General features: G+C 41.6%; 1 protein-coding gene across 1 annotated transcript in view; it reads right to left on the bottom strand.

Annotated features, from left to right (window-relative positions):
- The window catches only part of FAT4 (FAT atypical cadherin 4), a 625,352-nt gene that overhangs the window by 16,555 nt on the left and 584,153 nt on the right, over positions 1 to 24,644 (bottom strand). The window contains exons 11-15 of the mRNA XM_029589082.1: positions 22,599 to 22,906; positions 15,064 to 15,149; positions 13,899 to 14,078; positions 8,161 to 8,285; positions 2,999 to 3,216 (exon numbers count right to left, since the gene is read on the bottom strand). Of these exons, the coding sequence (XP_029444942.1) occupies positions 2,999 to 3,216; positions 8,161 to 8,285; positions 13,899 to 14,078; positions 15,064 to 15,149; positions 22,599 to 22,906 (917 nt within the window). The remainder of the gene's footprint in view (positions 1 to 2,998; positions 3,217 to 8,160; positions 8,286 to 13,898; positions 14,079 to 15,063; positions 15,150 to 22,598; positions 22,907 to 24,644) is intronic.

Genomic DNA, 24,644 nt, shown 5'->3' with positions numbered 1-24,644 from the left:
ATATCTCCATTGACTAAGAAATGGAAAGTGCCATACTTTTGAAACCAGAAAAATGAAAACAAATATTGGGAAGAATCCAGAAAGCAAGGAAACTTGGCACTTATGGCTAGTGAGCCATCCAATAAAGTGGTTTGCCAACATTACTGTTGGACTCATTTAGAATTATGACAAGGTTGAGTGAGTCACAGCCAGTGGCTAAACCCATCAGAAGTGCTTGGGAAATGTAAGCTCTGCAGAGCTGTGCACATTTAGAACTTCAGGGAATGAATACCTAAAACACATGACTAGAGATATACCCCAAGAGTTTACAGTCAGAAGGCACAGCAGACAGGGCTAGCCTGAGGATCCATGGTAAGCACTGTGCACTATTATGCATAAGATCAAATGGGACTGGAGATCTAATGAGTCAAAGACTGCGGCTTCTGGGGATCGAGGAGTCCCACATACTTCCTCTAGCCCAAAGACTTTGCCTTAAGATGAAGTGCTCATTCTCCTAGTTAAAATGCAAACTGGGCCTTGGAGGTAGGTAGGTGAAGGAGGTGAGGTGAGGAAAAAAAGAGAAGATACATTTTTTAGGTTAGGGACTATCACACCCCCTGGAGCTCAACTGCTGCTTTTTACTTCTGCCACTGAGCTTGCCAGCCCAATAGCAAATAAGCAGTGTGTGGGATTGGGAAAAGACCAAAGACAGAGATATGACAGGACAGGAAAAAGACAAAGAACCCAAGACTCCAGAAAGAGTAGATTTTGTGGATATATAAAGTGTATAGTATGCACCACTATTTATCCAAACAATGAGGCTAAAGACAACAAAAAAAGGGTTGATACATTCAAACCTCCGTTTTCAAAACTGTTTCTCCTACTCTGTGACATGACGTTTATGAAAATGGAACCATACATAATTATTGATCATGGACATGATAAGAATTCACGAGGCCAAAATCCAATAAGCCAGCAAATGGACAACACATCTGGCTCAAGTTACCAGGATAATTTGTGTCATATATTCAGGAAGATATATTCAGAGGGTAGTGGATACTTGGAATACCCTTCCTCCGGAGGAAGAGGTAAAGACCAAAACAGTGAAAGAATTCAAAGGGGCATGGGATAAAGACTGTGGATCCCTAAAGGCTGGAGAATGGGAATGAAGAAAAGAGTGCATGGGGGTAACCTGCTCGTGTGGCTTTTGCTACCCTTAACCAATAAGCCTTCATATTGTTGATGCAACTTCATCATTGCTCTCTCCTTCAACAGCAAGGGGAAAAGGGAAATTAGATTCAGACAGCAACCAAGAACCCTGACTTTTACAGTCTAGGGAAACAAATAAGCCTGAAACTTTTGATACAACCCCAACATTACTCTGTGCTTCAATGGCAAGAGGTAATGGGGAACTGGACTCAAACAGCAACCAACAAGGGCCCTAAAACTTTGACAGTCTGGGAAACTGATAAGAATGCGGGTGACCTGTATGGCACGGCAGATAGTACCATAAACTTGCTGAGCAGACTGATGGACCATTTGGTCTTTTTCTGCTGTCATTTCTCTGTTTCTGTAAATGTCCTGCTGAATATACTTGCCAAAATTAATGGCTTGAAGCTGATAGGGACATTGGGCACAATGCATTCTCATTCCCCAAATGGGCCTGGTAAAGTTGTGGGCTTTTCGGGTCAAGGAGAAGCCACAGTCCACGATTTCAAACTTATTTATTGCATCTGTTACCCACCCCGCCACAGTTCATAGTGGGTTTCAGATTAAAATCAGTAAGGTATACATAATCAACATCAATTAAATTAAAATAAGCCATATATAAGCATTTTGGAATTTCTTAATGGGAAAAAAAACCTTGAAAAATTTAAGTTGGGAAGATGGAAGTCAAGTTTGAATAAGTGTATTTTCAGAGTGTTCTTAAAGACTTAAAGCTAGAAATTTAAACCAACACGTGGGCGTCCATGTGCGCCAGCTCCTGGCATCCGCACATGGATGCGCCAATTAATAACATGTGCGCGCCAACGCTACCCGCGTACACATGCACGCCTGATTTTATATCCAATAAAGGAGTGGACTGGGAGAGAACTTCCTTAATTCCCTACCTACCCTGCCTCCTTTTCCCCTCTCTGCCCTGACCCCTAAAACCCCTCTAGCTAGCTTTTTTTTTGTTTTTTATAGTAAGTTGTGTGCGTGGCCAGAGCCCTTTAAAAATCCCCGGCCTCAAGCATATCTCTGGCTTTTTACACGTGCCAGCGTTTTAAAATGTAGCTGTTAAACATTGGTTCCGGGCCCAGTCTTTAACCCCCTCCCCCTGTCAGTAGTACATCAATGTTGGTAGCTTATGCTACAGGTATTGCTGACCAGGCAATGCCTGATGCAAGACTGGCAGGCTTAGAACATAATCCTGGTAGACGTGGCCTGAGGGGGTGGGCAGATGGAGAGTTCTGATAATTAATTTGAAATTGTGGGGAGGTGGGACTTGTTGTTTGGGAGGGCACAGGGTTGAGAGTCCCAATGCCCCTCTCAGTTCAAGCCTTTTAGGGAGTGGGGGATCAGGCCAGCTGGCCTGGTAGGATTTCTTTTTGGTTACAACTTAACCAGATACATTTTGAGTATATGTGGTTATGTGACAAGTTATCTGAGGCAGTCTGAATATTGCTAACTTAGGCACATCACTCTGCTCCACTCCAGAATGCCCCTGACTTAGCCGGCTATGTTTCTATCCAGCTAAATACTTATCTGGCTAAGTCAGGGGCAGTCAGTGTGGCAGGATTTTCAAATCCCAGCTTTTGTCTTGCTAAATTCTTAACTTAGCTGAAAGAATGCACTGAATATGGACCCCAACATGTCTGCTTGCCCTTACTTAAATTCTAGTCAAACCTGTGCAGCAAAAAAACAGCTGAGACCCTTTGGGACCCTGAGAAATGCCTGAAGAGCATTCATAAAGAAGGCAAGGAGAATTTAGTCTTCTACAGTACAGAGAAGGCAATCACAGCAAGTCAGCACTTACTTTCAGGGTGGTGTAGTTGCTGCTTTCCTGGATATGCATTAAAAGGCCATTCTCACTCCTTGTCCTGAACTTCACTTCCAAGCGCTTCAGACTTGTGGGCTCTGAAGTGCTGCTTTGGATGCTCTGCCTTAGCAAATGTTCCCGCTTCTTGCTCTGGCTCATGGAGTAATCCAGGCGGCCTTTGCCTTCAAATGATAAGGCGGTGTCGGCAGAAATATCTGGGGAAAAAGGAAATCTTGAAGTGAGCCACTTGGAAAGCAAAAGCCCAGCAGCCCAGGCTGAAGCTGAATGAGCAGCCATTGCTGGACAGAAGTGAAGCTGCATTTCGTTATGTCATCGTGGAGCTTTCCTCTCTGTACCAAGCAATGGGCAAACATTAGTAAATCTTAAATAATCATTACAGCTCCAAAGAAAGATTTGGCTTTTTGTGCTAAAAACTGAAACCTGTATGTGTGATGGAAGTAAAAGAATAGCATTACAAATGAGCTTGATAGGAAGGGGTTATAACCTAGGAATCACTGCTTTGGGAGCATAAACTATTCTTACGTAGGGTCAAACCCTGGTATAGATTATAACAAAACCACTCTCTAACAAAGCTTGCTTGTAACAAACTGAAATTCTTGTAACAATAACTACTGCAGAAGTCACGGTGGACTTATAAACAAACCATTGTGATTCTTAGCCAGCTAATTGTTGTTTTGTTGCTTTTCTGGCCAGCCGGTTTCATCCTCTTCCAGCTCAATCAGAACCAGCTTCTACTGGGCTACAGCGCCATGAGCCTTTATTCCCCACTCCCCCTGTTATCCATTGCCTCTATTTTTATACCTCTCGTCGCACTCCATCCAGCCATGCAGCACCAGTTCTTGGCCAGGGGACACAGACAGTGACACCCTGCACAATTCAGTATGTGAAGACCCTAAGTCTGGTGACTGACTGTCGCTGTTGAGTGGTGGCTGAGACTCATCCCTTATGCTTTTTGAACACTACTGACACAGCATATCCCCAGCCCTGGTCAGCCTAGGGAAGAAACTCAGGTCTCCCACATTAGCACACAGCGCTGCCACTGAGCTGGCTCTGCCTGATTGTTATTATAAAGAGGAAATGTATAAAATTCACAAACAAACTACACATTTTCAGACATTTCTAGTGCTCAAGTAAGCAGGTGGCAATGACAAAACAGTACATTACAGTTGCATTGCAATGATGCTGCTCTGGACACAGGATAGCACATCGCTTCAAGTGCTGCTGATCAAATAATGAAATATTACTGTCTGACTCCTATGCCTAGTCAATAAGAACATAGGTAAGATTTGCCATGCTGGCAAATTACAGTGTGGTTATCTCCCCAGCATCCTTCTCTGTAAAGCCTGAAGCAAGGAACACAGTCTTTCAATTATGGCCCTTTCCTTCCTGAGCACCCCTTCTCCTATGGTCACATAATTCACTTGACTCCCACACAGACTTCTTGCTTTTAATGAAAAAAGTATTATTAATTTTTGCTTATAAGGAAAGTTTCTTCTCAAATTTTTTCTTGGTGTGCCTTGTTAATATTTTAAACCTAACTTGCCAGGGATTATATTCTTTACAATTTCCATTTGGATCTGCTTCCCATTTTTTGAAAGATGCCTTTTTTCCTTTAATAACTTCTCTTATCACACCATTTAACTATGCTGGCAGTTGTTTGGTCTTCCTTCCACCTTTTTTAATGCATGGAATATATTTTAGCAGGGCTTCCAAGATGGCATTTTTAAAACATTTCTATGTCTGATGCATACTTTTTACTCTCGCAAATGCTCCTTTTAGGGGTTTTTTTTAAACTAATTTTCTCATTTTATTGTAGTCTTTCTTTTTAAATTTAAATGCTATTGCAATAGTTTTACTTGATATCCTCCTTCCAATTTGATTGCATTATGATCACTAATGCAAAGTGGCTCCATCCCTTTACTGCTTGTACCAGATCTCATATTTCACTGAGAACTAGATCTAAAATTGCTCCCCTTCTTGTTGGTTGCTGGACCACCAGCTCCATAAAGCAATCATTAATGTTATCTTGGAACTTTACTTTCCTATCATGTCCATATGAGACATTTACCCAATCAATACTGGGATAGTTCAAATCTCTCATTATTATTGTGTTTCCAATTGTATTAGCCTGTCTATTTATTGTTCTGCTCAATTTTATGCCATCCGTAAGATACAGGGACACCCCTCCATCAATTTGAGCTGCCCTTTCACTTTGATATAGTTTATAACCTGTTACAGTGTCTCATTAGTAACCTTCTTTTCTCCAGGTCTCTGAGATTTTCATTATGTTGTTTCAGAAATTGTTCTAATTTAAAAAAAATGGGAATTTCTACTAGAAAACATGTAATAAACCATTAAAATTGCCCACATATTTTGGGACACGGCTGTGTGTTTAGATTATCTGCTTCTCAGAAGGCAGAGCATTTCTCCATTTATATTGTGCATGCATATATAAGAAAAAAAACACATTATTTCATATGGCAGACAGTAGGTCAAAAACATCATTCACACTTAACACTGCATATACTGCCACTACATCAAACATGTTATATGGTTTAACATAAATATCAAAAAGTAACAAAAGAAAAAAAAACGCAACACATTTTGTTGGATTACTTCCGAGACAAACATCATGCCTTGAAGTAATTATTGTTTTGGAAAGGTTAGTGGAAATGTCTTTGTCCAACTCTAGCAGCTTGGGATCATGCAATGACATTAAAAATAGGTATGTATTTTCATCCTTTGATATATAAGCAAAGTTTATCCAATTCTAAAATACCTCCATATTTCAGAAGTTGACAGTTCTTTGTCTAACCATTTCTAGAATATATACTTCCTTGCAACCAACAGCAGTTTAAAACATTTAGCTTACAAGTAAGCGTGAAAAGATATTCACTTACTGGCGATGACAGCTGTTCATATTGGCACAAGTTCTGCTGATTAACCAGAATTTACTGCCATTTCCCATTTAAGTAAGGAAGCATTTGTTTTCATCATTGCTCTACTTTGTCAAGCTTTGATGTATTCCCATGTGTGCTACATGACAAAACAAGCAACTGCATATTTTCCCCAAACTCTCTCGCTATCAATAATGATAGTATATTTAAGCCAACAGGGTTCTGTGCATATCACATTATCTACTAGATATACACTGACCGGCAATATCAAAGGAAGCCAGCACAGTAGCGCATAAACTATGAAGCAGGCTCATAAATACAGCATAGGAAGCACAGCATCTGAGCAGAAAGAAAAGACTTTCAACAGAGCAATCACAGCACTATCTGCAATCTCAACAGAAATAAAGCTAATTAGGAGTTGATTCCCTCAAAATAATTTTGCCTTCTGGAGGCGAAATAATGGGAAATGTTTGGGTTTTTATCAAGTAGCAAATGTTGTAAAAGAAAATGCTCAGTTATAATTCAGCACTTCAAAAAGAAAAAATGATATTCATCCTGGCCTGAGAAAAGATCTTCACTGGAGAAGACACAGTAGGCACTCCATTAACACCCTTCACTCTGCCACAAACGCCTGTTTACATGTGCACTTTTCATTCACCTCTGGGAGCCCTCAGACATTTATTTTAAACTTTTATTACTCACCCTATCATCCAAAATTAATGCCCATGCTGAGATACAACAAATTTATTTAGTTAAAATTTTTATATTCAGCTATTCCCAGATTACAACTGCAAACAATTAGCATTAATATTACAATAAAAGAATAAAATTTCACTTCACTTGACCCTACTCAGTTATCACATGTTGGAAATGCTTCACTAAACAAAAAGGTTTTCAACCCCTTACGGAACTTCAGCATAACAATCTCCAGTCTAGGATCCACATCGTTGGTCCAACAACCGAAAAAGCCTTTTTTGGAACTAGTTGCAACTGACACTGTTTAAGCAAAAGGACAACTAGTTTCTTTTGGTCAGTTGACTGCAGGGCCTGGACGAGTATACAGGAGACTAATACATCATTCAGATATTCAGATCGACATCTTCTAATGTTTGAACACCATCATCGAGAGTTTAAACTTTGCTCTTATGACAACAGAAAACCAGTCTCTCCAGACCTGGAGTAAAATGTTCTCAATCTCTGCTGCCTGTGCATGTGATCAGTTGGTTGGTGGTATTTTGTACAGTGTAAAGCACCTTTAGATACTTCCTTGGGAACAGAATTAGAATTTGTAAATACTGTTGTGTTGAACTAGAAATATGAGCTAAATTTAATAATAGCTAGTTTGATATCCTAGAATATGTAAAAATATGAACTAGAATGTGTACTTGCTATAGTGCTGAATGAGCTGTGGAATGTGGACACAAAGTATATGATCGAAGACTATGTATATGAATGCTGTTACTGTAAACCACTGTGATCTTCTTTTGGGGCAATGGTATATAAAACAACGAACTAAGTACATAAATTTAGAGCCTATGGACATTGGTTCTAGGGTTCTCAGGCCTGGGTGTCCTGGTAACAGGATTTCCAATTCTGGAAGCATTTCAACTAACACCCCTGGGCCAGAGGACTCCACACCCTTCTCTAGCCTTCTCCAGATTCCTTTAGCCACCCCTCCCCCCCCCCATTAACCCACCCAACCACTCTAGACCCCACATCTATTAAGCCTCCAACCTGCACTTTAGACCATTATCCACTAACCCCACAACCCACCGTTGTACAGTTGTGCACTAAAGTTTAGGCATCCCTGGTGAAATTGCATATTTCAATGAATTTTTAGGTGAACAGAAGCTGACACAACCTCTACATAAAACAAAGTTAAACACAACATATTCCTGCAGTTTTTAATGCAAAATTTCTATTTCTTTGCTGCTTTGAACAGATTGAAAATCATTTGGTGAGATAAGCCCTAGAAGAGTTAGATGTGCTGGCACAGGGATACGGTAATTAAGATAAATGCTATCACTGTTTCCCTAGAATTACTGTGTACCTGTTTCACGGGACAGGGCGATTTGATAACCACAATTTCAGTTGCCTGGAAATGGTACTTACTGTTTGCCTTCTTACCAACAGGAAGTTTGGTGTCTGGAGTTAAATTACAGGTTTTAACTAGTGGAGGGTCTAACCTCATTTTTCCTCCTAACCAGAGTGGGGAATGGCAGAGAGGGGCTTTTGACGTACATTTTTCACAGTGTTTCCCAGCAAATCCATCTTTGCAGTTGCATTGCTGCCATGACCAGTAATCCACACAGGAGCCACCGTGCTGGCAGGGACTTGTTGTGCAAGCTCCGTCCAATCTAGGGCATCTAAAATAAATTATAATAGCAAATTTGCAAATTGTGAAACTTACACTGTGTCACTCTATATTGCTAAAAAGAAGCCTCCTCTATGCTCTACAATATTTCAAAAACAGTAATCACCAAGCTTTCATCAATTACACATTTTACTGCTGATCCTCTGTAATTCACCTGAACTCCTGGAAGCAGCCATGCTTATCCCAGGACAAGCAGGATGTAGTCCTCACATATGGGTGATGTCACTGACGGAGCCCTATCACGGAAAACTTTCTGTCAAAGTTTCTAGAAACGTTTGCCTGGCACACTGAGCCCACTGAGCATGCCCAGCATGCCATGATATTCTCAGCCACAGGGGTCTCCCTTCAGTCTTCGTTTTTCCGCGCTGCTTTTGGCATCGTGGAGGAGGAGCCCTGTGTGAAATTCTTCACACAATTTCTGACTAAAAATCTTTTTTTTTTTCTCTCCCACATCAGGGTCTCTCTCTTTACCACCGGCCGGTGAGTAGAATAATTCCTTTCCGACTCATTTGAGTTTTATACATTTTTCGTCAGATATCCATCGATGGCTGTTCCAGTTATCATGGCCACAGGATTTAAAAAATGTCCCAAATGTAATCGGACCATGTCGATTACGGATCCACACCTCGAGTGTGTACTTTGTTTGGGCCAGTCCCATGATGTTTCATCCTGCCCAAAATGTGCAGAAATGATCGTTAAAGGTCGGAAAGCACGGCAAGAAAAGATGGAACATTTGTTCCACCTTCAACTGTTACCTTCCACATCGACGTCCACTCAGTTGTCTCTGGCTGGAGCTTCGAAAAGGATAATCCTTAAAAAACATCGCCTGGAGGGTTCAGGGGATCGGTCATCACCGACCCCATCTGCCGCATCGATTAAGTCGGCATCAGGCCTAGAAAAAGCCTCGGAGCACCTGTCTAAACATCGGCATCGACATCCTTCGATTCCGGAATCTCTATTATCCCCGAAGTCGACAGCCAAGCGGCCTCGCCTACAAGAAACACCGAGGCCTTCGACACCGAGGCATTCACCTTCTATCAAGGTGCCGGACATCGAACCTCCACAGGGCCCTATGGTAGGACCGATGATGCCCCCCACTGCCACCACGTATAGCTGCTCTGCTTGCATCAGCTATTACGGAGGAACTGAGCAGATTCATCCGCCAGGTGGTACGAGAAGCGCTCCAGGAGCATCGACCATTGACACCGACGCCGACACCATTGTCGATGCCGGTGTCTACACCGATGCCGGTGCCCGTGCTGATGCCAGGGCCATCCCCAAAAACAGGACCAGTACAGATGCCAGTACCCATGCCTGGGGCTCCAGGGCAACCGGAATTCTCAATATTTCAAATGCTAATGGATAGACTCGACGCCCTCATCGGTGCCATCCCACCGTAAGCTCTCCCTACTAAGCCTGGAGGACTAGGGGACATTCCTGGACAAGGCTCAACCAGGACCTTCAGGACTCTTCAAGACCACTGGTTCCATCACTTCCACCAAGGTCTTCTCCTACTTCTCCTTCCAAACAAGTGCCATACGACCCATGGGAGGAGAAAAATACTGATTCCTCACCTGAAAGCTTCATGTCTGAGCCATCTCCTCCTGAAGGAAGGAAAAAGTCTCCACCAGAAGACTTGTCCTTCACTAATTTCATAAAAGATATGGCAGACACAATCCCTTTCAACTTAGTGTCTGAGGAGGATACACGGCAGCAGACTTTACAAGTCTTACAATTCGTGGATCCACCCAAAGAGGTCCTGGCCATTCCTATCCACGAAGTACTCTTGGAATTCAACACAGGCTTTGGGAACATCCATGTTCCGTTCCACCAATTAATAAAAGAGTGGACACTATATATCTTGTCCAACATGTTCCTGGTTACCAAAAGTCACAGTTACCGCATCAATCTGTAGAAGTTGAGTCGCTCAAAAAAAATCCAAAAGAGTATGACCTCATTCCTCTACTCCACCAGGGAAGGATCATCAATTCCTAGACTCTCTAGAGAGAAAGGTATTCCAAGGAGCTATGCTTAACTCCAGGATAGCATCTTACCAACTCTATATGACGCAATACCAAAGGAATCTATGGAAGCAGATGCAGGAACTCAATGACTCCCTACCTCAACAGTACCAGGATGCAGCTCAGGCTATCATACATAAAGGACTTGAAGCTGGAAAGCATGAGGTCCGGGCTGCCTATGACAGCTTTGAAACATCTTCAAGGGTGGCAGCTTCAGGAATCAGTGCATGCCGCTGGTCCTGGCTAAAAGCCTCTGACCTCAGGCCTGAGGTACAAGATAAGCTGGTGGATTTGCCCTGTGTAGGCGACAACCTGTTTGGGTCAAAGGTCCAGGATGCAGTGGCTCAACTAAAAGAACACACAGAAATATTGCGCCAACTATCGTCGGTCCCGCAAAATTCTTCCTCATCAATGTCTCGCCGTCCACCAAGGAAAGAAACCAGAAAACCTTTGTATAGGCAGAGGCGATATTATCCACCGGCATCCAGGGGTAGATCTTCTCGCCCACAACAAAGATCTCAGCCCAGACAGCCTAGAATTGCTAGGCCTAAACCGTCACCGCAGACGGGACCGGCTGCAGGTTTCTGAGGCCACCATCAGAGAGCAAAAGTCATCTCCACAATCCCAAACCAAACTTGCCAGTAGGAGGTCGAGTTTCCTCCTTTTACAATCATTGGTTACAGATAAAATCAGACCAATGGGTACTCTCAATAATACGAGGTTACCAACTCAATTTCCTCTCAATTCCAAGAGACTCTCCTCCAAAACCTTTTTTGCTAAACGAAAATCACATAATTCATCTGCAAGCAGAATTATCCACCCTTCTGAGAGCCAGAGCCATAGAACCGGTGCCCCGGATTCAGCAGGGCAGAGGATTCTACTCCAGTTATTTCCTCATTCCAAAGAAAACAGGAGGCCTACGTCCCATCCTAGACCTCAGAAATCTCAACAAATTTCTAAGGAAAGAAAAGTTCAGGATGGTTTCTCTAGGCACCATGCTTCCCCTTCTTCAAACAGGAGATTGGCTTTGTTCTCTGGATCTACAAGATGATTACGCTCACATTACAATATTCCTCCTCATCGCAAGTATCTGCATTTCCTGGTGGGTCAACAGCATTTCCAGTACAGAGTACTACCATTTGGACTTGCCTCAGCTCCCAGAGTGTTCACGAAATGCCTGGCAGTAGTAGCAGCACACTTACACAAGGAAAGTGTACACGTTTTTCCATACCTAGATATCTGGCTCATCAGAAGTCAATCTCAACAAGGAGCTCTGGCTTCTCTCAGACGAACAATCACTCTGCTTCACTCGATGGGGTTTCTCAGCAATTACCAAAAGTCCCATCGCATCCCATCTCACCTACTTCAGTTCATCGAAGCAGAATTGAACACCATCCTTTCAAGAGCTTTCCTACCCGAGGATCGGGCAGAAACACTCTCCCTATTAGCAAACTCGCTACAGCCCCACATTGGCCTCGACAAATGTGGTTTCCTATACTTCTCAACCTCTCAATCACAGAGCCAATTCGCCTGGGTGTGGCTCCCACTCTCATAACTCAAGATCAGGGCAGGTTGCGCCATCCCAACTTTCAATCCCTATCTCTGACAGCACGGATGTTGAAAGCTTGATCTTACAACCACTCAATCTTTCAACTAATGTCTTTCAAGTGCTTATAGCTTCACGTAAATCTTCCACACGAAATAACTATTCTTCGAAATGGAAAAGGTTTACTTTGTGGTGCACGCAAAAGGACATTGACCATTTCTCTTGCCCCACAACTTCTTTGCTAGACTACTTATGTCATCTTTCAGACTCTGGTCTCCAGACCTCATCTGTACGAGTACATTTAAGTGCAAACTCGGCATACCATAATAAGATGGGAGATGCACCAATATCCATATAACCTCTTGTCAGTAGATTTATGAGAGGTTTAACTCACCTTAAACCACCAATAAGGCCACCAGTCACAGAATGGGACCTTAATCTGGCGTTAACAAAGCTCATGTGTTCTCCTTTTGAACCCATGAATTCCTGTGATGTTAAATTTCTCACATGGAAGACTATCTTCCTCATAGCCATTACATCGGCAAAATGGGTTAGTGAGTTACAAGCACTTGTCACGTACTCACCCTATACAAAATTCCTACATGACAGAGTGGTTCTCTGTACACATCCAAAATTCCTCCCCAAGGTAGTTACGGAATTCCACTTGAACAGATCCATAGTTTTGCCCACATTCTTCCCAAGGCCTCACTCTCACCAAGGTGAAAGGACTTTACATACCTTGGACTGTAAACATGCACTAGCATATTACTTAGACCGCACTGCAGTCCACAGGAAATCCACTCAGCTCTTTGTTTCTTTTGATCCAAACAAACCGGGTAATCCAGTGGGCAAACACACTCTCTCCAACTAGCTAGCAGATTGCATAGAATTCTGTTATGAAAAAGCAGGACTTCCTCTCCAAGGGCGAGTAAAGGCACATTCAGTAAGAGCAATGCCAACCTCAGTAGCACACTATCGTTCAGTGCCAATTCTTGACATATGTAAAGCGGTAACATGGAGTTCTCTTCACACCTTTGCAGCTCATTACTGTTTGGACAAAGAAGGACAACAAGATTCAGCCTACGGACAATCTGTCTTAAAGAACTTGTTTCCAGTATAATCCCAACTCCTTCTACACCCAACCTGCTGTGATTTTTGGCTGCCTCATTTTTACCAACAATACTTCAATGTTGCTTCTATACAAAATGACTCAGCTTGCTAATCACCCATATGTGAGGACTATCATCCTGCTTGTCCTGGGATAAAGCAAAATTGCTTACCTTGTTATCCCAGGACAGAAGGATGTAGTCCTCACGAAACCCACCTGCCACCCCGCGGAGTTGGATCCGATACGTTTTATTATTTTATTTTTACTAAAGTTTATTGCTACATACAAGACTGAAGGGAGACCCCTGTGGCTGAGAATATCATGGCATGCTGGGCATGCTCAGTGGGCTCAGTGTGCCAGTCAAAAGTTTCTAGAAACTTTGACAGAAAGTTTTCTGTGATAGGGCTCCATCAGTGACGTCACCCATATGCGAGGACTACATCCTGCTGGCCTGGGATAACACCTATTACAAGATAAGCAATTTTGCTTTACACCAGGGTCACAAATTACTAACATGGAATAAGATTTCACTTGATAGATCAACCAGATCCAATGAGGGAGAGGTGATTTGTAACTCATGCTGAAGGGAATTACAAGGAAGCGTTATTAAAAATTAGAAAATAATGAATTAACAAACAATTGTATTTGAATGGCAGGTACTGGTTGTGGGGCTGAACACTATTTAAAGAAATTCCCAATCCAAGTTTCCTAATCTAATCCTGATGTGCAGTTCATTATGTAAAATTGTGGATTTTAACTATTAAAATAGGCAGATATGACATGAAAATCACTGGGCAGCCAATCCCAGTCTCCTCAAGAACTTTGAATTCCAAACTGAATGATAGCTCTGGTGACACAAGGCACCTCTATGAAACTTCCACTAGTGTAGTTTTTTAAGAACTTGGAGAACCGTCACATGTACATACATACCGATCTAGAATCCCTTGGGTCATCAGAGCCTGACTAGGTTCTAGGGGACGTCCATTGACAGCAAACTCCATTATACAACCAACAAAATCATGGCTTTCTACTTGGCCTCTTCTTTGAAGTATGGGTTCCAGAGACTTGATCCCTCCAACTGTTACTCTGTTTGGTTGTACATCCAAAGTCCTACATAAAAAGCAGAAATGCACATGATTCAGTCATAAATTATAATTAAACAATAACACTGTAGAAGATGCATGCAAAAAGAATTAATGTATGTCTTGTGTGAAGCTGTAACCATATCTTGAACATTCAAGAACTGTAATAATCTTTAAACATGCACATGGAATGACAAATAGGAATGTGGTTAGTTGAAAACATAACTTCATATAAATATGTTTTAGAACATAACTGCTATAGGAATCTGGCCATCATTAACTCAAGCAGTCTGTTCTGCTTCTGTTCAAAATCTAACAGCGCATAAGTACTAATTTATCAGTTTTTTGTGGCTGTAATTGTGACAGCACAAACATTTGCAGAATGTAAATTCTCAATTTATTTGAATTGGACAAATGGAAAGTACAGCAATTAATGTCTGGATTTCCAAATTTAAATTGGAAGATTTTATTTCATACTGCAAAGCATTTTCTCAGAATACGTTTCTGGACCTGATTTAATAAAGGTTTTCTCCTATAATATGCCTATGGGGGAAAAAATTCCTTTGATGAATCAGGTCTGGAATTTGTTCCCCTTCTGCTACAATCTCTGATTAAGCTCAGAAATAGCATTCCTGGCAGAATAATCATTCTGACTTTTTGGAAGATTTTCTAAGTCCATCGGCACCTTCAGGACTCATAAGCAGAGTTTCCCTGTTTCCTGCTGCAACTCAGCCATTAAAATAATTTACATGCAATTAACATTATTTAATATGCAAAAACATGTTGTTTAATCTTTGTGTGTGTCTAGTAATTGTATTCACCCTTTCTTGTTTTCATAGCATGCCTCTTTTTTCACTATAGCCAGGCCCGGACTCCCAGATACCCAGGACTGTTTCAATGTTTCCTGCTGGGTCAGACTGTGTGGCTGCCGCAGGGGAGGGGAGAGCTGGAGTCAGGATGGGCTAATTCCTAAGGCAGTGTTATAATAAAGAACGGCAGGGAGAACACTTTACCAGTCAGTAGAGAGAGCCACATTGCTGACAGTACAGTAGCCAGGTTCTTGGTCTTCTGAACAGGAGTCCACTGTCAAAGATGCTGCCTACAATGCAGACACATAGCAAAGGATTCATTTAATACTGTAAATGGCTTCTGATTACTCCGTAGGAACTGGACTGTAATGCCAGTTATTTTGTATCCATGAAGGTAATATTTAAGTAATGAAAAAGGGAATGTTCTTTGTGAGGGCACCAACCCTCATTATATACTTGGCAGTGATACCACCTAGTTTACCAATGAGGATCTTTAGAGCTGAGTCTGCAACTGTCTTGTTCCAAAGCAGGAACTCTACCACTGAGCCAAAGAGAAGCTCCCATAGCTGAGCAAGGAGGAGAATCCTGTAGCCCAATAGCTCATATCTACCCCCTTATTTCTTCACCTTGTCACAAGGTATAATTGTTTTTCTCTTTCATTAGTGTTAAAGGTATTCTTATTAAAAAATTGGAATTCTATAATATGAAAATACTAGTGGTAAATAGGGATGTGCATTTGTTGTTTTTTTTAGGCCATTCGTTTCATTTGTTTTGGCCCATGTAAGCGTATCTTGCGATTGGAATGTATGCACACAAAACCGTAGGTATGCACGCATGTGGTCGCCTACCTGCATGTGCGCATACCTTCTGAACGCGAGATATGCACACATGGATGAAATGAATGGTCCAACAAATGCACATGCCTAGTAGTAAAAGTCTGTCCAAGGACAGGGAAATACTGTACTGTAGGAAGTATGTAATCGAGATGTATGGTAGTAGCATCACACCCCATCCCCTCTTTCCCTTATCACCCCCTTCCAAAGCTCCTTTGATCCCCTTACTCTCTTTTACTTCCTCCCTCCACCTGATCTTCTCCCCTTCCCCACGAACCCATCAGTCACCCAGGTTTACTTCCCCCTCCCAAACTCCTCACACCCCCCATAAACCCCTCACTCACTGCGATTCGCCCCCAGCAAACCTCTCACTCATCCTGGTTCTCCCATGAACTCCTCACTCACTCAGGTTTACTTCCCCCTCCCAAACACCTCACTTACCCTAGTTCACCAAAACCACTACAAACCCCCCCTTTATCCAGGTTTTCTTGCTGCTCTCACAAACCCCTCACTCACCCGTGTTTACCAATTCCCCACAAACTCCTCTCTCACAGTGGTTCACCATACCCCACAAGCTGCTCATTTACCTTGATTCCCTCACAAACCCCTCATCCAGGTTTACTTCCCCCTCCCCCTCCCCCTACAAACTCCTCACTCACCCTGGTTCACCACCACCCCTATGAACCCCTCACTCATCCTGGTTCCCCCCCTCCAACAAACCCCTTACTCACCCTGGTTCATTCCCTCCTCCTAACCCCTACGAATCCCTCATGTACTTCTGTTCACGTCCCCATCCCCAGTTCATTCAATCACTCTCCCATTCTCCCTGGTTCATTCCACCACATCCTCAGTTCACTTGTTCACCTCGTGATCACTCTCCCTCTTTCACTTCCTCCCTGACTCGATCCCCTCATTCACACTGGTTTCCTCCGCACCCACAAACCCCTAATTCACTCTGGTTCCCCCTACAAACTTCTTAGTCACCCTGGTTTCCCCAAGATCCCCTCACAAACCCTGGTTTACTCCGCCTTCCCAAACCCCTCACTCACCCTGGTTCGCTCTCTCCCCCTATCCCACAAACCCCTAACTTACCATGGCTCACTCCTCCACTTCCCCTGGTTCACTCCCTCCTCTCCCCATCGGTTCATTGTCTTCCCTCCACACCGTGATTCCCAGTTCATTGTCTCCCTGCCCCTTCCCCAGAACCTTTCATGTACTGGCTCCTATAGGCCAAACAGGTGGAGGAGGATGGTGGTTTTGCAGTGTCTCTGGCATATCCTCCTTTCTCCCCTGCTTGTTCCAAGCATTGTGCTTTGAACCATATCCCTTTCTGCCCCTGAGTACAGTCCCATAGACACAGTAGTAATTAGTGCACTGGCAAATAGCTGCATTGGGAGAACTTCGACCCAATGCATCGAAGACATCAAGGGTCAATGTTCTTTGAGCTCCGGGGCTCGATGCATCGAAGTCTTGTGCATCAATGGCATTGAAATCTTATACAAAAGACAGCTCTGGTACTTGGTGCATAGATGACACCAGTCCTTGATGCACTAATGGCACCGGCGTTTGATGTATTGACGGCGCTATGGTCATATGACTCAATGGTGCTGAAAACTGATGCTCTGGAGAATGATGAGTTGGCTGCATAGGCGGTACTGAGGTGATGTTATTTTGGCACCGGTTGCACTGGCAGCTCCAAAGAGTGGTACTTATTTTTTTTAGATGTTTCCTGAGCTAGTTTATGTTTGCTTGACACTGAGGACTCAGCCTGTTGTGCTGAAGGGGAGATTTCTTCAAGGAGCTTCTGCTCATTTGGCACCCAGGGAGCCAAAGAAGGCTCCACTATAAGAAGAGAACTGTGGCTCTTGAGAGAATTATGTAGCTCCTCCATTTTCTGGGCCCTGGACTTGTGGGAGCATGGAGACATCCAGATGGAATGATAGTTTGTTTGGTCATGGTTTGGACCCAGGCAGTGGTAAAGGATGTCGTGTCTGTCTGTAATGGGACATTTTCTTAATGTATATGAAGTCTTTGAAGCCATTCATAGTGGGCTTCTTGGAACTGGTCATCCTGTGAAGAAAAGAAATAAAAATCTCTTCTTTTCTTTTCTTTTTTTTTTTAAATAGAACGTGAAAGTGCTGTTTGAGGGGGCTGTCAAGATAGTACAGCAAATTAACAAACAGACGATAAATAGCATGGTGCGCAACTGGTATTACCTCTCAATCTGAATTTTCCCATTAGGGTACATGCTAAACTATTAGCTGTTTAGTGGTTCTGCATATCATTATCTTAATGACTAGCATAATAAATGCAATTTTAGCATGCGCACTAAAATCTTTAGCAACTCCATGCTACCACTTTTTTTTAGAGTGCCTTTTAGTGAATCAGCACCATTGAGTAATGGCTATTTTTCTGGGCATATCTGCAGCCTTTGATTCTGTAATACACACCATCATGATACCGTGCACAGTAGAAATCAGTATTGGGGGAGTAATGCTAGATTGTTTCTGTTCATTCAACAACAAATCCATGTAGGCCAATGATTCTCTGATTAGTATCCCATCCAAGCTGGTGTCCCGCAAGGTTCTTTTCTCCCAGCATCCTTGTTTAATGTTTATATGCATCCTTTATCAATGCTACTGCAGAAAATGGGGATTACATTTAAGATATATGCAGATGACATACAGTTGTTGTTCCCTGTTTCCATGAGTTTGCTGGAACTATACTCTTCGGTTCAACAAACTTTGGAAACCATTAAACAGTGGATGAATCATAATGGCCTTTTGCTAAACTTGGAGAAGACTGAGGTCATTTTGATGTCTTGTTGATTCTCCTGTCCCTCAGTTGCTGATGGATGAGGATCCTGTGCCTTCTTTGGACAGGGTGCATAATTTAGGATTCCAAATTGACAGAATGTTTAAATTTCAAGCTCAGCTACATTCAAGTAGAGATGTGCATCGTTTTTTGTGTTCGTGTCGTTCTTCGTTTTTCGGCCGCCATGGAAAATGTCGTTTTTTTTTGGTTCGGGTCTTTTTTTTCACGAAAAATTGATTTTTAGTTAGTGCGCACTAACTCCCCGTTAGTGCGCGCTAACAAAAACCGTTAGATTTTGTTACTTTTTGTTAGTTTTTGTTAGTGCGCACTAATCGGAAAAACGAATTTTTGTGAAAAAAACAGAAAAATCCTGATTTTTTTCGGGCTCCCTGAAACATGCCGAATTGGACAATTTCGTTGCAATTTTCCAATTCGGCAAAAACGAATGCACATCTCTATTCAGTGGTTAAAAAAATGGCTTTTTCAAATTGAGGAAGTTGCGGCATATCAAATACATTTTGGAATGTAACAACTTTAGATCAGTGGTTCAAGCATTCGTCCTGACGTTGCTTGATTTTTGCAACGATTTATACTTGGGCTTTCCCAAATGTCATTTATCTGCCTTGCAATTACTTCAGAACCCCACCGCTCGATTGGTATCAGGCAGTTCCTTACGTGAACACATCAACCCAGCTCTCAAAGCCATGCAATGGCTCCTCGTAGTTTAAGATCCGAACTTTAACCTTCCGAGCTCTCCACGAGGGCTGCACCACTTATCTTGCAAAAGGGTTAAAATGATATCATCCTACAAGAGTGCTACGCTCTGAAAATTTATTCCTCCTTGCTGAACCCAATATGACTCAACTTCGATTAAAAGAAACCTTGGTGGCCCCTAGCCTGTGGAATAGTCTCCCTCTTTCTATCCATAGGATTTATGAAAGCAAAAGTTTTAGGAAACTTTTAGAAGCCGTACACACCCTATCATTCCCTCTAGCCATACACATACCACACCCTGCCACCCCCATACTCCCCACCCCCATACCATTCACCTTGGCCATATATACACAACCCCTGCAACTCCTACCCTAGCCACATGCACACACCAAGTAATACTGCATGCAAATATTTTAATATAAATTGCTATGCACCTTATTTAATTGAATTTACCTAAAAATGTGCCAAACATTTTGAACTTGTGAAAACACTGATAAACACCTAGTTTTAGTACCTGCTAGATACACATAATAGCCTGAAAAATAAAGCCCTCATTTTTCAATTCATAAGCCCTAATTATAGGATGCCATTACCTTGAGTATTACTTTTTCACACAAGTACTTTACCAGCAGCTAAAATGTTTGCATGTTGTTTTCTAACACCCCAACTTCATGTCATCATTTCCCTGTATTTAGAAAGCAGGGCAAGGCTTGGCTGTATGAGAATGTATTTTATTTGGAGCAGATTTCACAAAGGCCCTTTTGCTAACTGTCAAATGTTCCTGGTTGCTGTTCCAGCCTCACTCCACAGTTGCCCCTTCCAGTACTGTGATCCTCTGTCCTGTCACTCTGCGATATCTCAAAGCTGACAACTTAATGATTTTTCCAGTTTCTGAGAAAATTCCAGTACACTGTAGGAAATGACAGACTTTAAATCGAGGAGGGGGTGGCAGGAAGGGTATTTTCTGTAGGTTTTTGATGTGGGCGAAATTGTTCCCTAGAGCAGAGACATTTGGAAGTGGGGGCAACCTATCTTCTCATATCTTAGGAGGGTAAATAATTAAGGATTAAAGGAAACATGGCACAAACATAAAAGACTGAGAGCTACTCCCCAAACCCTATCCTATTCCTCATCCAGTGAAGAAAGTAAAAGAAGTGGAAATCTTGGTGGTGATTTTCAGGGCTCTTTCTATCTTTAGTTTCCAATGTCTCACTTCAAGGGACGCAGACTACCTTAAATCTGATCAATTCCGATACTCAAACAACATTAAACAGACTTTTTATAGGCACGATATTGCTGTAACATTTTAAGATCTGGGGCAAGAAAAAGCCTTGGATAAAAAACAGAAGAGGTCCATATACAGACAAAGCCCGGAGAGCAAAGTTAGTAGCATTTGCTTATCGGCTAAATTTTGAGGGTATATTCAATAATGCAGCTGCACTACTGAATATAGCCGGCTATCTTAATGTTAGTTGGGTAACCGTAGCTGACTAACTTTAGGACCAGACTTAGCCAGCTAACGCTGAATATCGGAGTTAGCCAGTTAACTTAGCTGGCTAACTAACCTCCTCCCAGTTACACCCCTGCAACGCGCCTAACTTATCTAGCTAAATTTTAGCTTCCTATCTTATTAGCCAGCTAGAATTTAGTTGGATATGTGCCCAAATATTCATTTAGACAACTAAATGCTTTTGAACATGAACCTTAGATATATGCAATGCAGTTAATAAATCATATGGATGACTAGTACCTTGGGTTTTTTGTTTTTATAACTATCCCATGTTTTCACATACAACATTGTTTTGGTTTTTTTTTATAAATATTATATTGAACAACTATTCTGTTATTTACTATTACTTATCACTTCTATATCACTACTTGACAGACAATGTTGTAGAAAAACATGAGACACAGATCCTTCTTAGTAGAGCTTCAACCTAATCAAGATAGACATACAGGGCAAAAGAGATGGGAATTTCATTTATTGAGAAAATGGTTAAAATCAATAAGACTCTAAGTGGGATCTCAGGCCAATTATAGGGAGGAAGAAATTGACATAGCTCAGGTATGATTCTGTTTTTTTCAGAGCAGTCAACATAGCAAACCTAATGTTTTTGATGCATGCATTGCATAATGGCATGCTATCAAGTTACGTACAGTGGACCCTTGACTTACGAACTCAATAAGTTCCAGAGGGCTGGTTGTAACTCAAGTTGGTTGTAAGTCAAGACTATTTTTCCCATAAGAAATAATGGAAATACCCATAATGCGTTCCGAACCTCCCAAAGCACCCCTTACCTAACATTTTCATAATAAAAAAGGGTTGCAGGAAGGGAGGAGGGGGAGGAGGGGGAGGGGGAGGATTCTCCACTCCCCACCCCCTCAGAGCACATCTCTGGCCCCCAAACACTCATTTCTCCCTCCCAACATGCTCATTATACCTCCTGATACCTTGCTGTAGCCAGCTGAGTGCTACACTCCCTTTCTGCTGCTGCACAGAAGCTTCCTTGGTCACCAGTGATGATGCTGTTGCTTGCTGCAATGCCATGCCAGGTCTACCTATGTGCTCCTGTGAACATTTGCAGCTCTGGGTGCACCTGAGATGGACAGGCCTCATCGGCACCAGCAGCCAATCACTGCAACAGCAGAGCAGAAGTCCTACCCACCAAGCCCAAAAAAACGCGATTGACAGGAAAAAATGCCCAATTAGAAGCAACCGCACGCACGAGTGGATACACATGGCCTTGGCCGGCATTCAGTTGTAACTCAAGACTTTGGTTGTAACTGCACGGCTACTGAATGCCTCTGTGGCTACTGCACGGAGCGGCAGTAGCCACAGAGGCATTCACGGAGCGGGATGCCAGTGGTTTGTGTTCCACCTTCACGGAGCGGAAGGTTGGAGGGCTGCCATCTCCAAAAAAACAAAAAACAAAAAAACCAAAACAAAAAAACAAAAAACAAACAAGCAAAACAGAGGTGGGTAAGAGTATGGGGCAGGGGTGTGGCCGTTTATTGTGGCAGTTGCTACCCCTGATTGAACTGGATGTTCATTGGGATGCGGATACGGCACTGCTCTCTGCATTGGTGGAGGGGTGGAAGGGAATTGGGGCCGGAGGGTGCTGGAAGCCAATAGTGACGGGGGAGGGGGAGAAAAAAAGGGGTGGGGGGGAAGATTAAAAAAAAAAAATGGATAAACTGCGTAGCTTGCTGGGCAGACTGGATGGGCCGTTTGGTCTTCTTCTGCCGTCATTTCTATGTTTCTATGTTTCTATGTAACTCAAAACTAAGATTTTGGTTGTAACCTAAGTTGTTTGTAAGTCAAGCCGGTTGTAACTCGAGGGTCCACTATATTCCAAATGTAAACATGGCATTTCTTACCATTCCAGCCCTGCGAGCAATAACCGTGTGAAACTGCCCATCGGACACCTTCTTCATTGTGGTGAGTCTGTATGTTCCACTGCCAAGATTGTAGGAAAATCGCATCCTTTCTTCTACAATTTCCAGAGCCAGGAACTCTGACTGGTCTCCCGTGTGGTTGTCATGGTTATAAAGCAAGAGAGCATTACTTTGGATGGTGGAAAATTTGATGTAAACATAGTTGTTGTTGGGGTCTAAACTGGGAAACTCCATATAAGACAACTCTTCAAACCCATAACTGTTCAATTCACAGTGCTTTCCAAAGACACCTACAAGAGAGGAAACATCTCTTTTAGCAAATGGCCTTGATAAATTACAAAGTATATGTCACTTCTATGTACATAAAATAGGTATGAAGAAAAATTTTTTTTCCTCTCTACGTGTTTGGATCAACCTTTGTATTTGTACTCGACAACATTTAATCTCAAGTGTGATATGCGTTATAAAGGAGGTGTGCACTACTGGATTAAGCATCTGACTGGTATCTAAGACTCCCAAGGTTCTCTTTTGGAAAACAGAAGAAAAGAATCCTCAGGCAATTTAATTCTGTGTTATCTTTTGCTATATGCACAATGGTGACTGAATTTCAATTTTGCAGACTTCCCAAAGGGAGGATAACTTTCAATAAACTGTGCACGGTGGCATATATGCGTATATGTGGCCGTGCACATATTTGCTATAGTATTTTATAATACGTGTATATATATATATATATATATCATCACAAAAAGGAGACCAAAAAATACCTCTTTTTTTCTAAACATTCAATGAACATTACTCATTTTTTTGCTCTAAATAAATGACCTCATATAGGCAAATATTGGTCGGCAAATATATATATATATGCACACTTTATAAAATATGCGTAATTCTACCATGCAACATACGCACATACATAGTCTTACATATGAATATATGTAATACATTGAAACCATCACACAAAAAAAAATACCTTATATAAAATACATAGAAAAAACACTCTCCCAAGCTATATCAAACAACAACTCACACTGTGGATCACAAAAAATACACTATCAATATATAGGAAATCATCTAATCAATGTTGTAAATAAAGTTGAACTGTAGAAAATGATGAAAAAAATAGCTGTGTCATCAAAAAATACACCAAATTGTTGCAGATGGCTGATGGAATGTTTTGAGCTATTTGAATATACGAGAAATCTTTGGTTTATCGTTCCTTATAGTGTGCTTTTTGAAGACAGACATTTTTTTCATCCTTTTCTACAGTTTATTTATTTAAAGCTTTTTTATACCAACATTCGTTTGCACATCACATCGGTTTACATGGAACAGGTAGTAAAATAATGTTAAACGTTTACATGGAACAGGTAGTAAAATAACATTAAACAAGCATGGGAAGAAGGAAAAAAACATCTCAATTCCTTGAATGGGGTTTATAAAATTCAACAAAGTTAATAATTAAACATAGTATGTAAAAGCAAAGTTCAACTTTATTTACAAAACTGATTGGATGATATGGATGATTTTTATATAGTGATAGTATTTTTTGTGAGGCACGAAGTAGGTTGTTATTTCATATAACTTGGAAGCGTGGTATTTTTTAAATATATTTTATAATGGAATTGTTTTGGTTGTGGGCCCTAACTAATGTGTCTTTTATGTTATGATGGCTAGAGATGATTAGATGAATATTCTATGATGCTGAACTTAATACTTTGTTGAGATGATTTAATAAATTTGATTTTTGTATATTTGTTTCAAGTGATATTAGTATACCTTTGATATTTGGATATTTAATTGGAGTCGTACTTTTGAAACCTAATAGGATAATTTGCAATGGAAAATGTAAATGCAATATACATAGCAATTTTCAAAAGCCTGTTTATCTAAATCTGTTGGCAATTCAATAGCGTATATTGTAGAAATTTTCAAAAACCTTTTATAATGAACAACTATTCTGTTATTTTCTATTACTTATCGCATACTAACAATATGGGTAGGTAGTTCCCCCTGTGGGAGAGTGTA

This window comes from Rhinatrema bivittatum, chromosome 1 (assembly GCF_901001135.1).
Source record: "Rhinatrema bivittatum chromosome 1, aRhiBiv1.1, whole genome shotgun sequence".
NCBI lineage: Eukaryota > Metazoa > Chordata > Amphibia > Gymnophiona > Rhinatrematidae > Rhinatrema > Rhinatrema bivittatum.
Note: the sequence above shows the minus strand (reverse complement) of the source record. Positions and strands in the feature narration are given on the sequence as shown.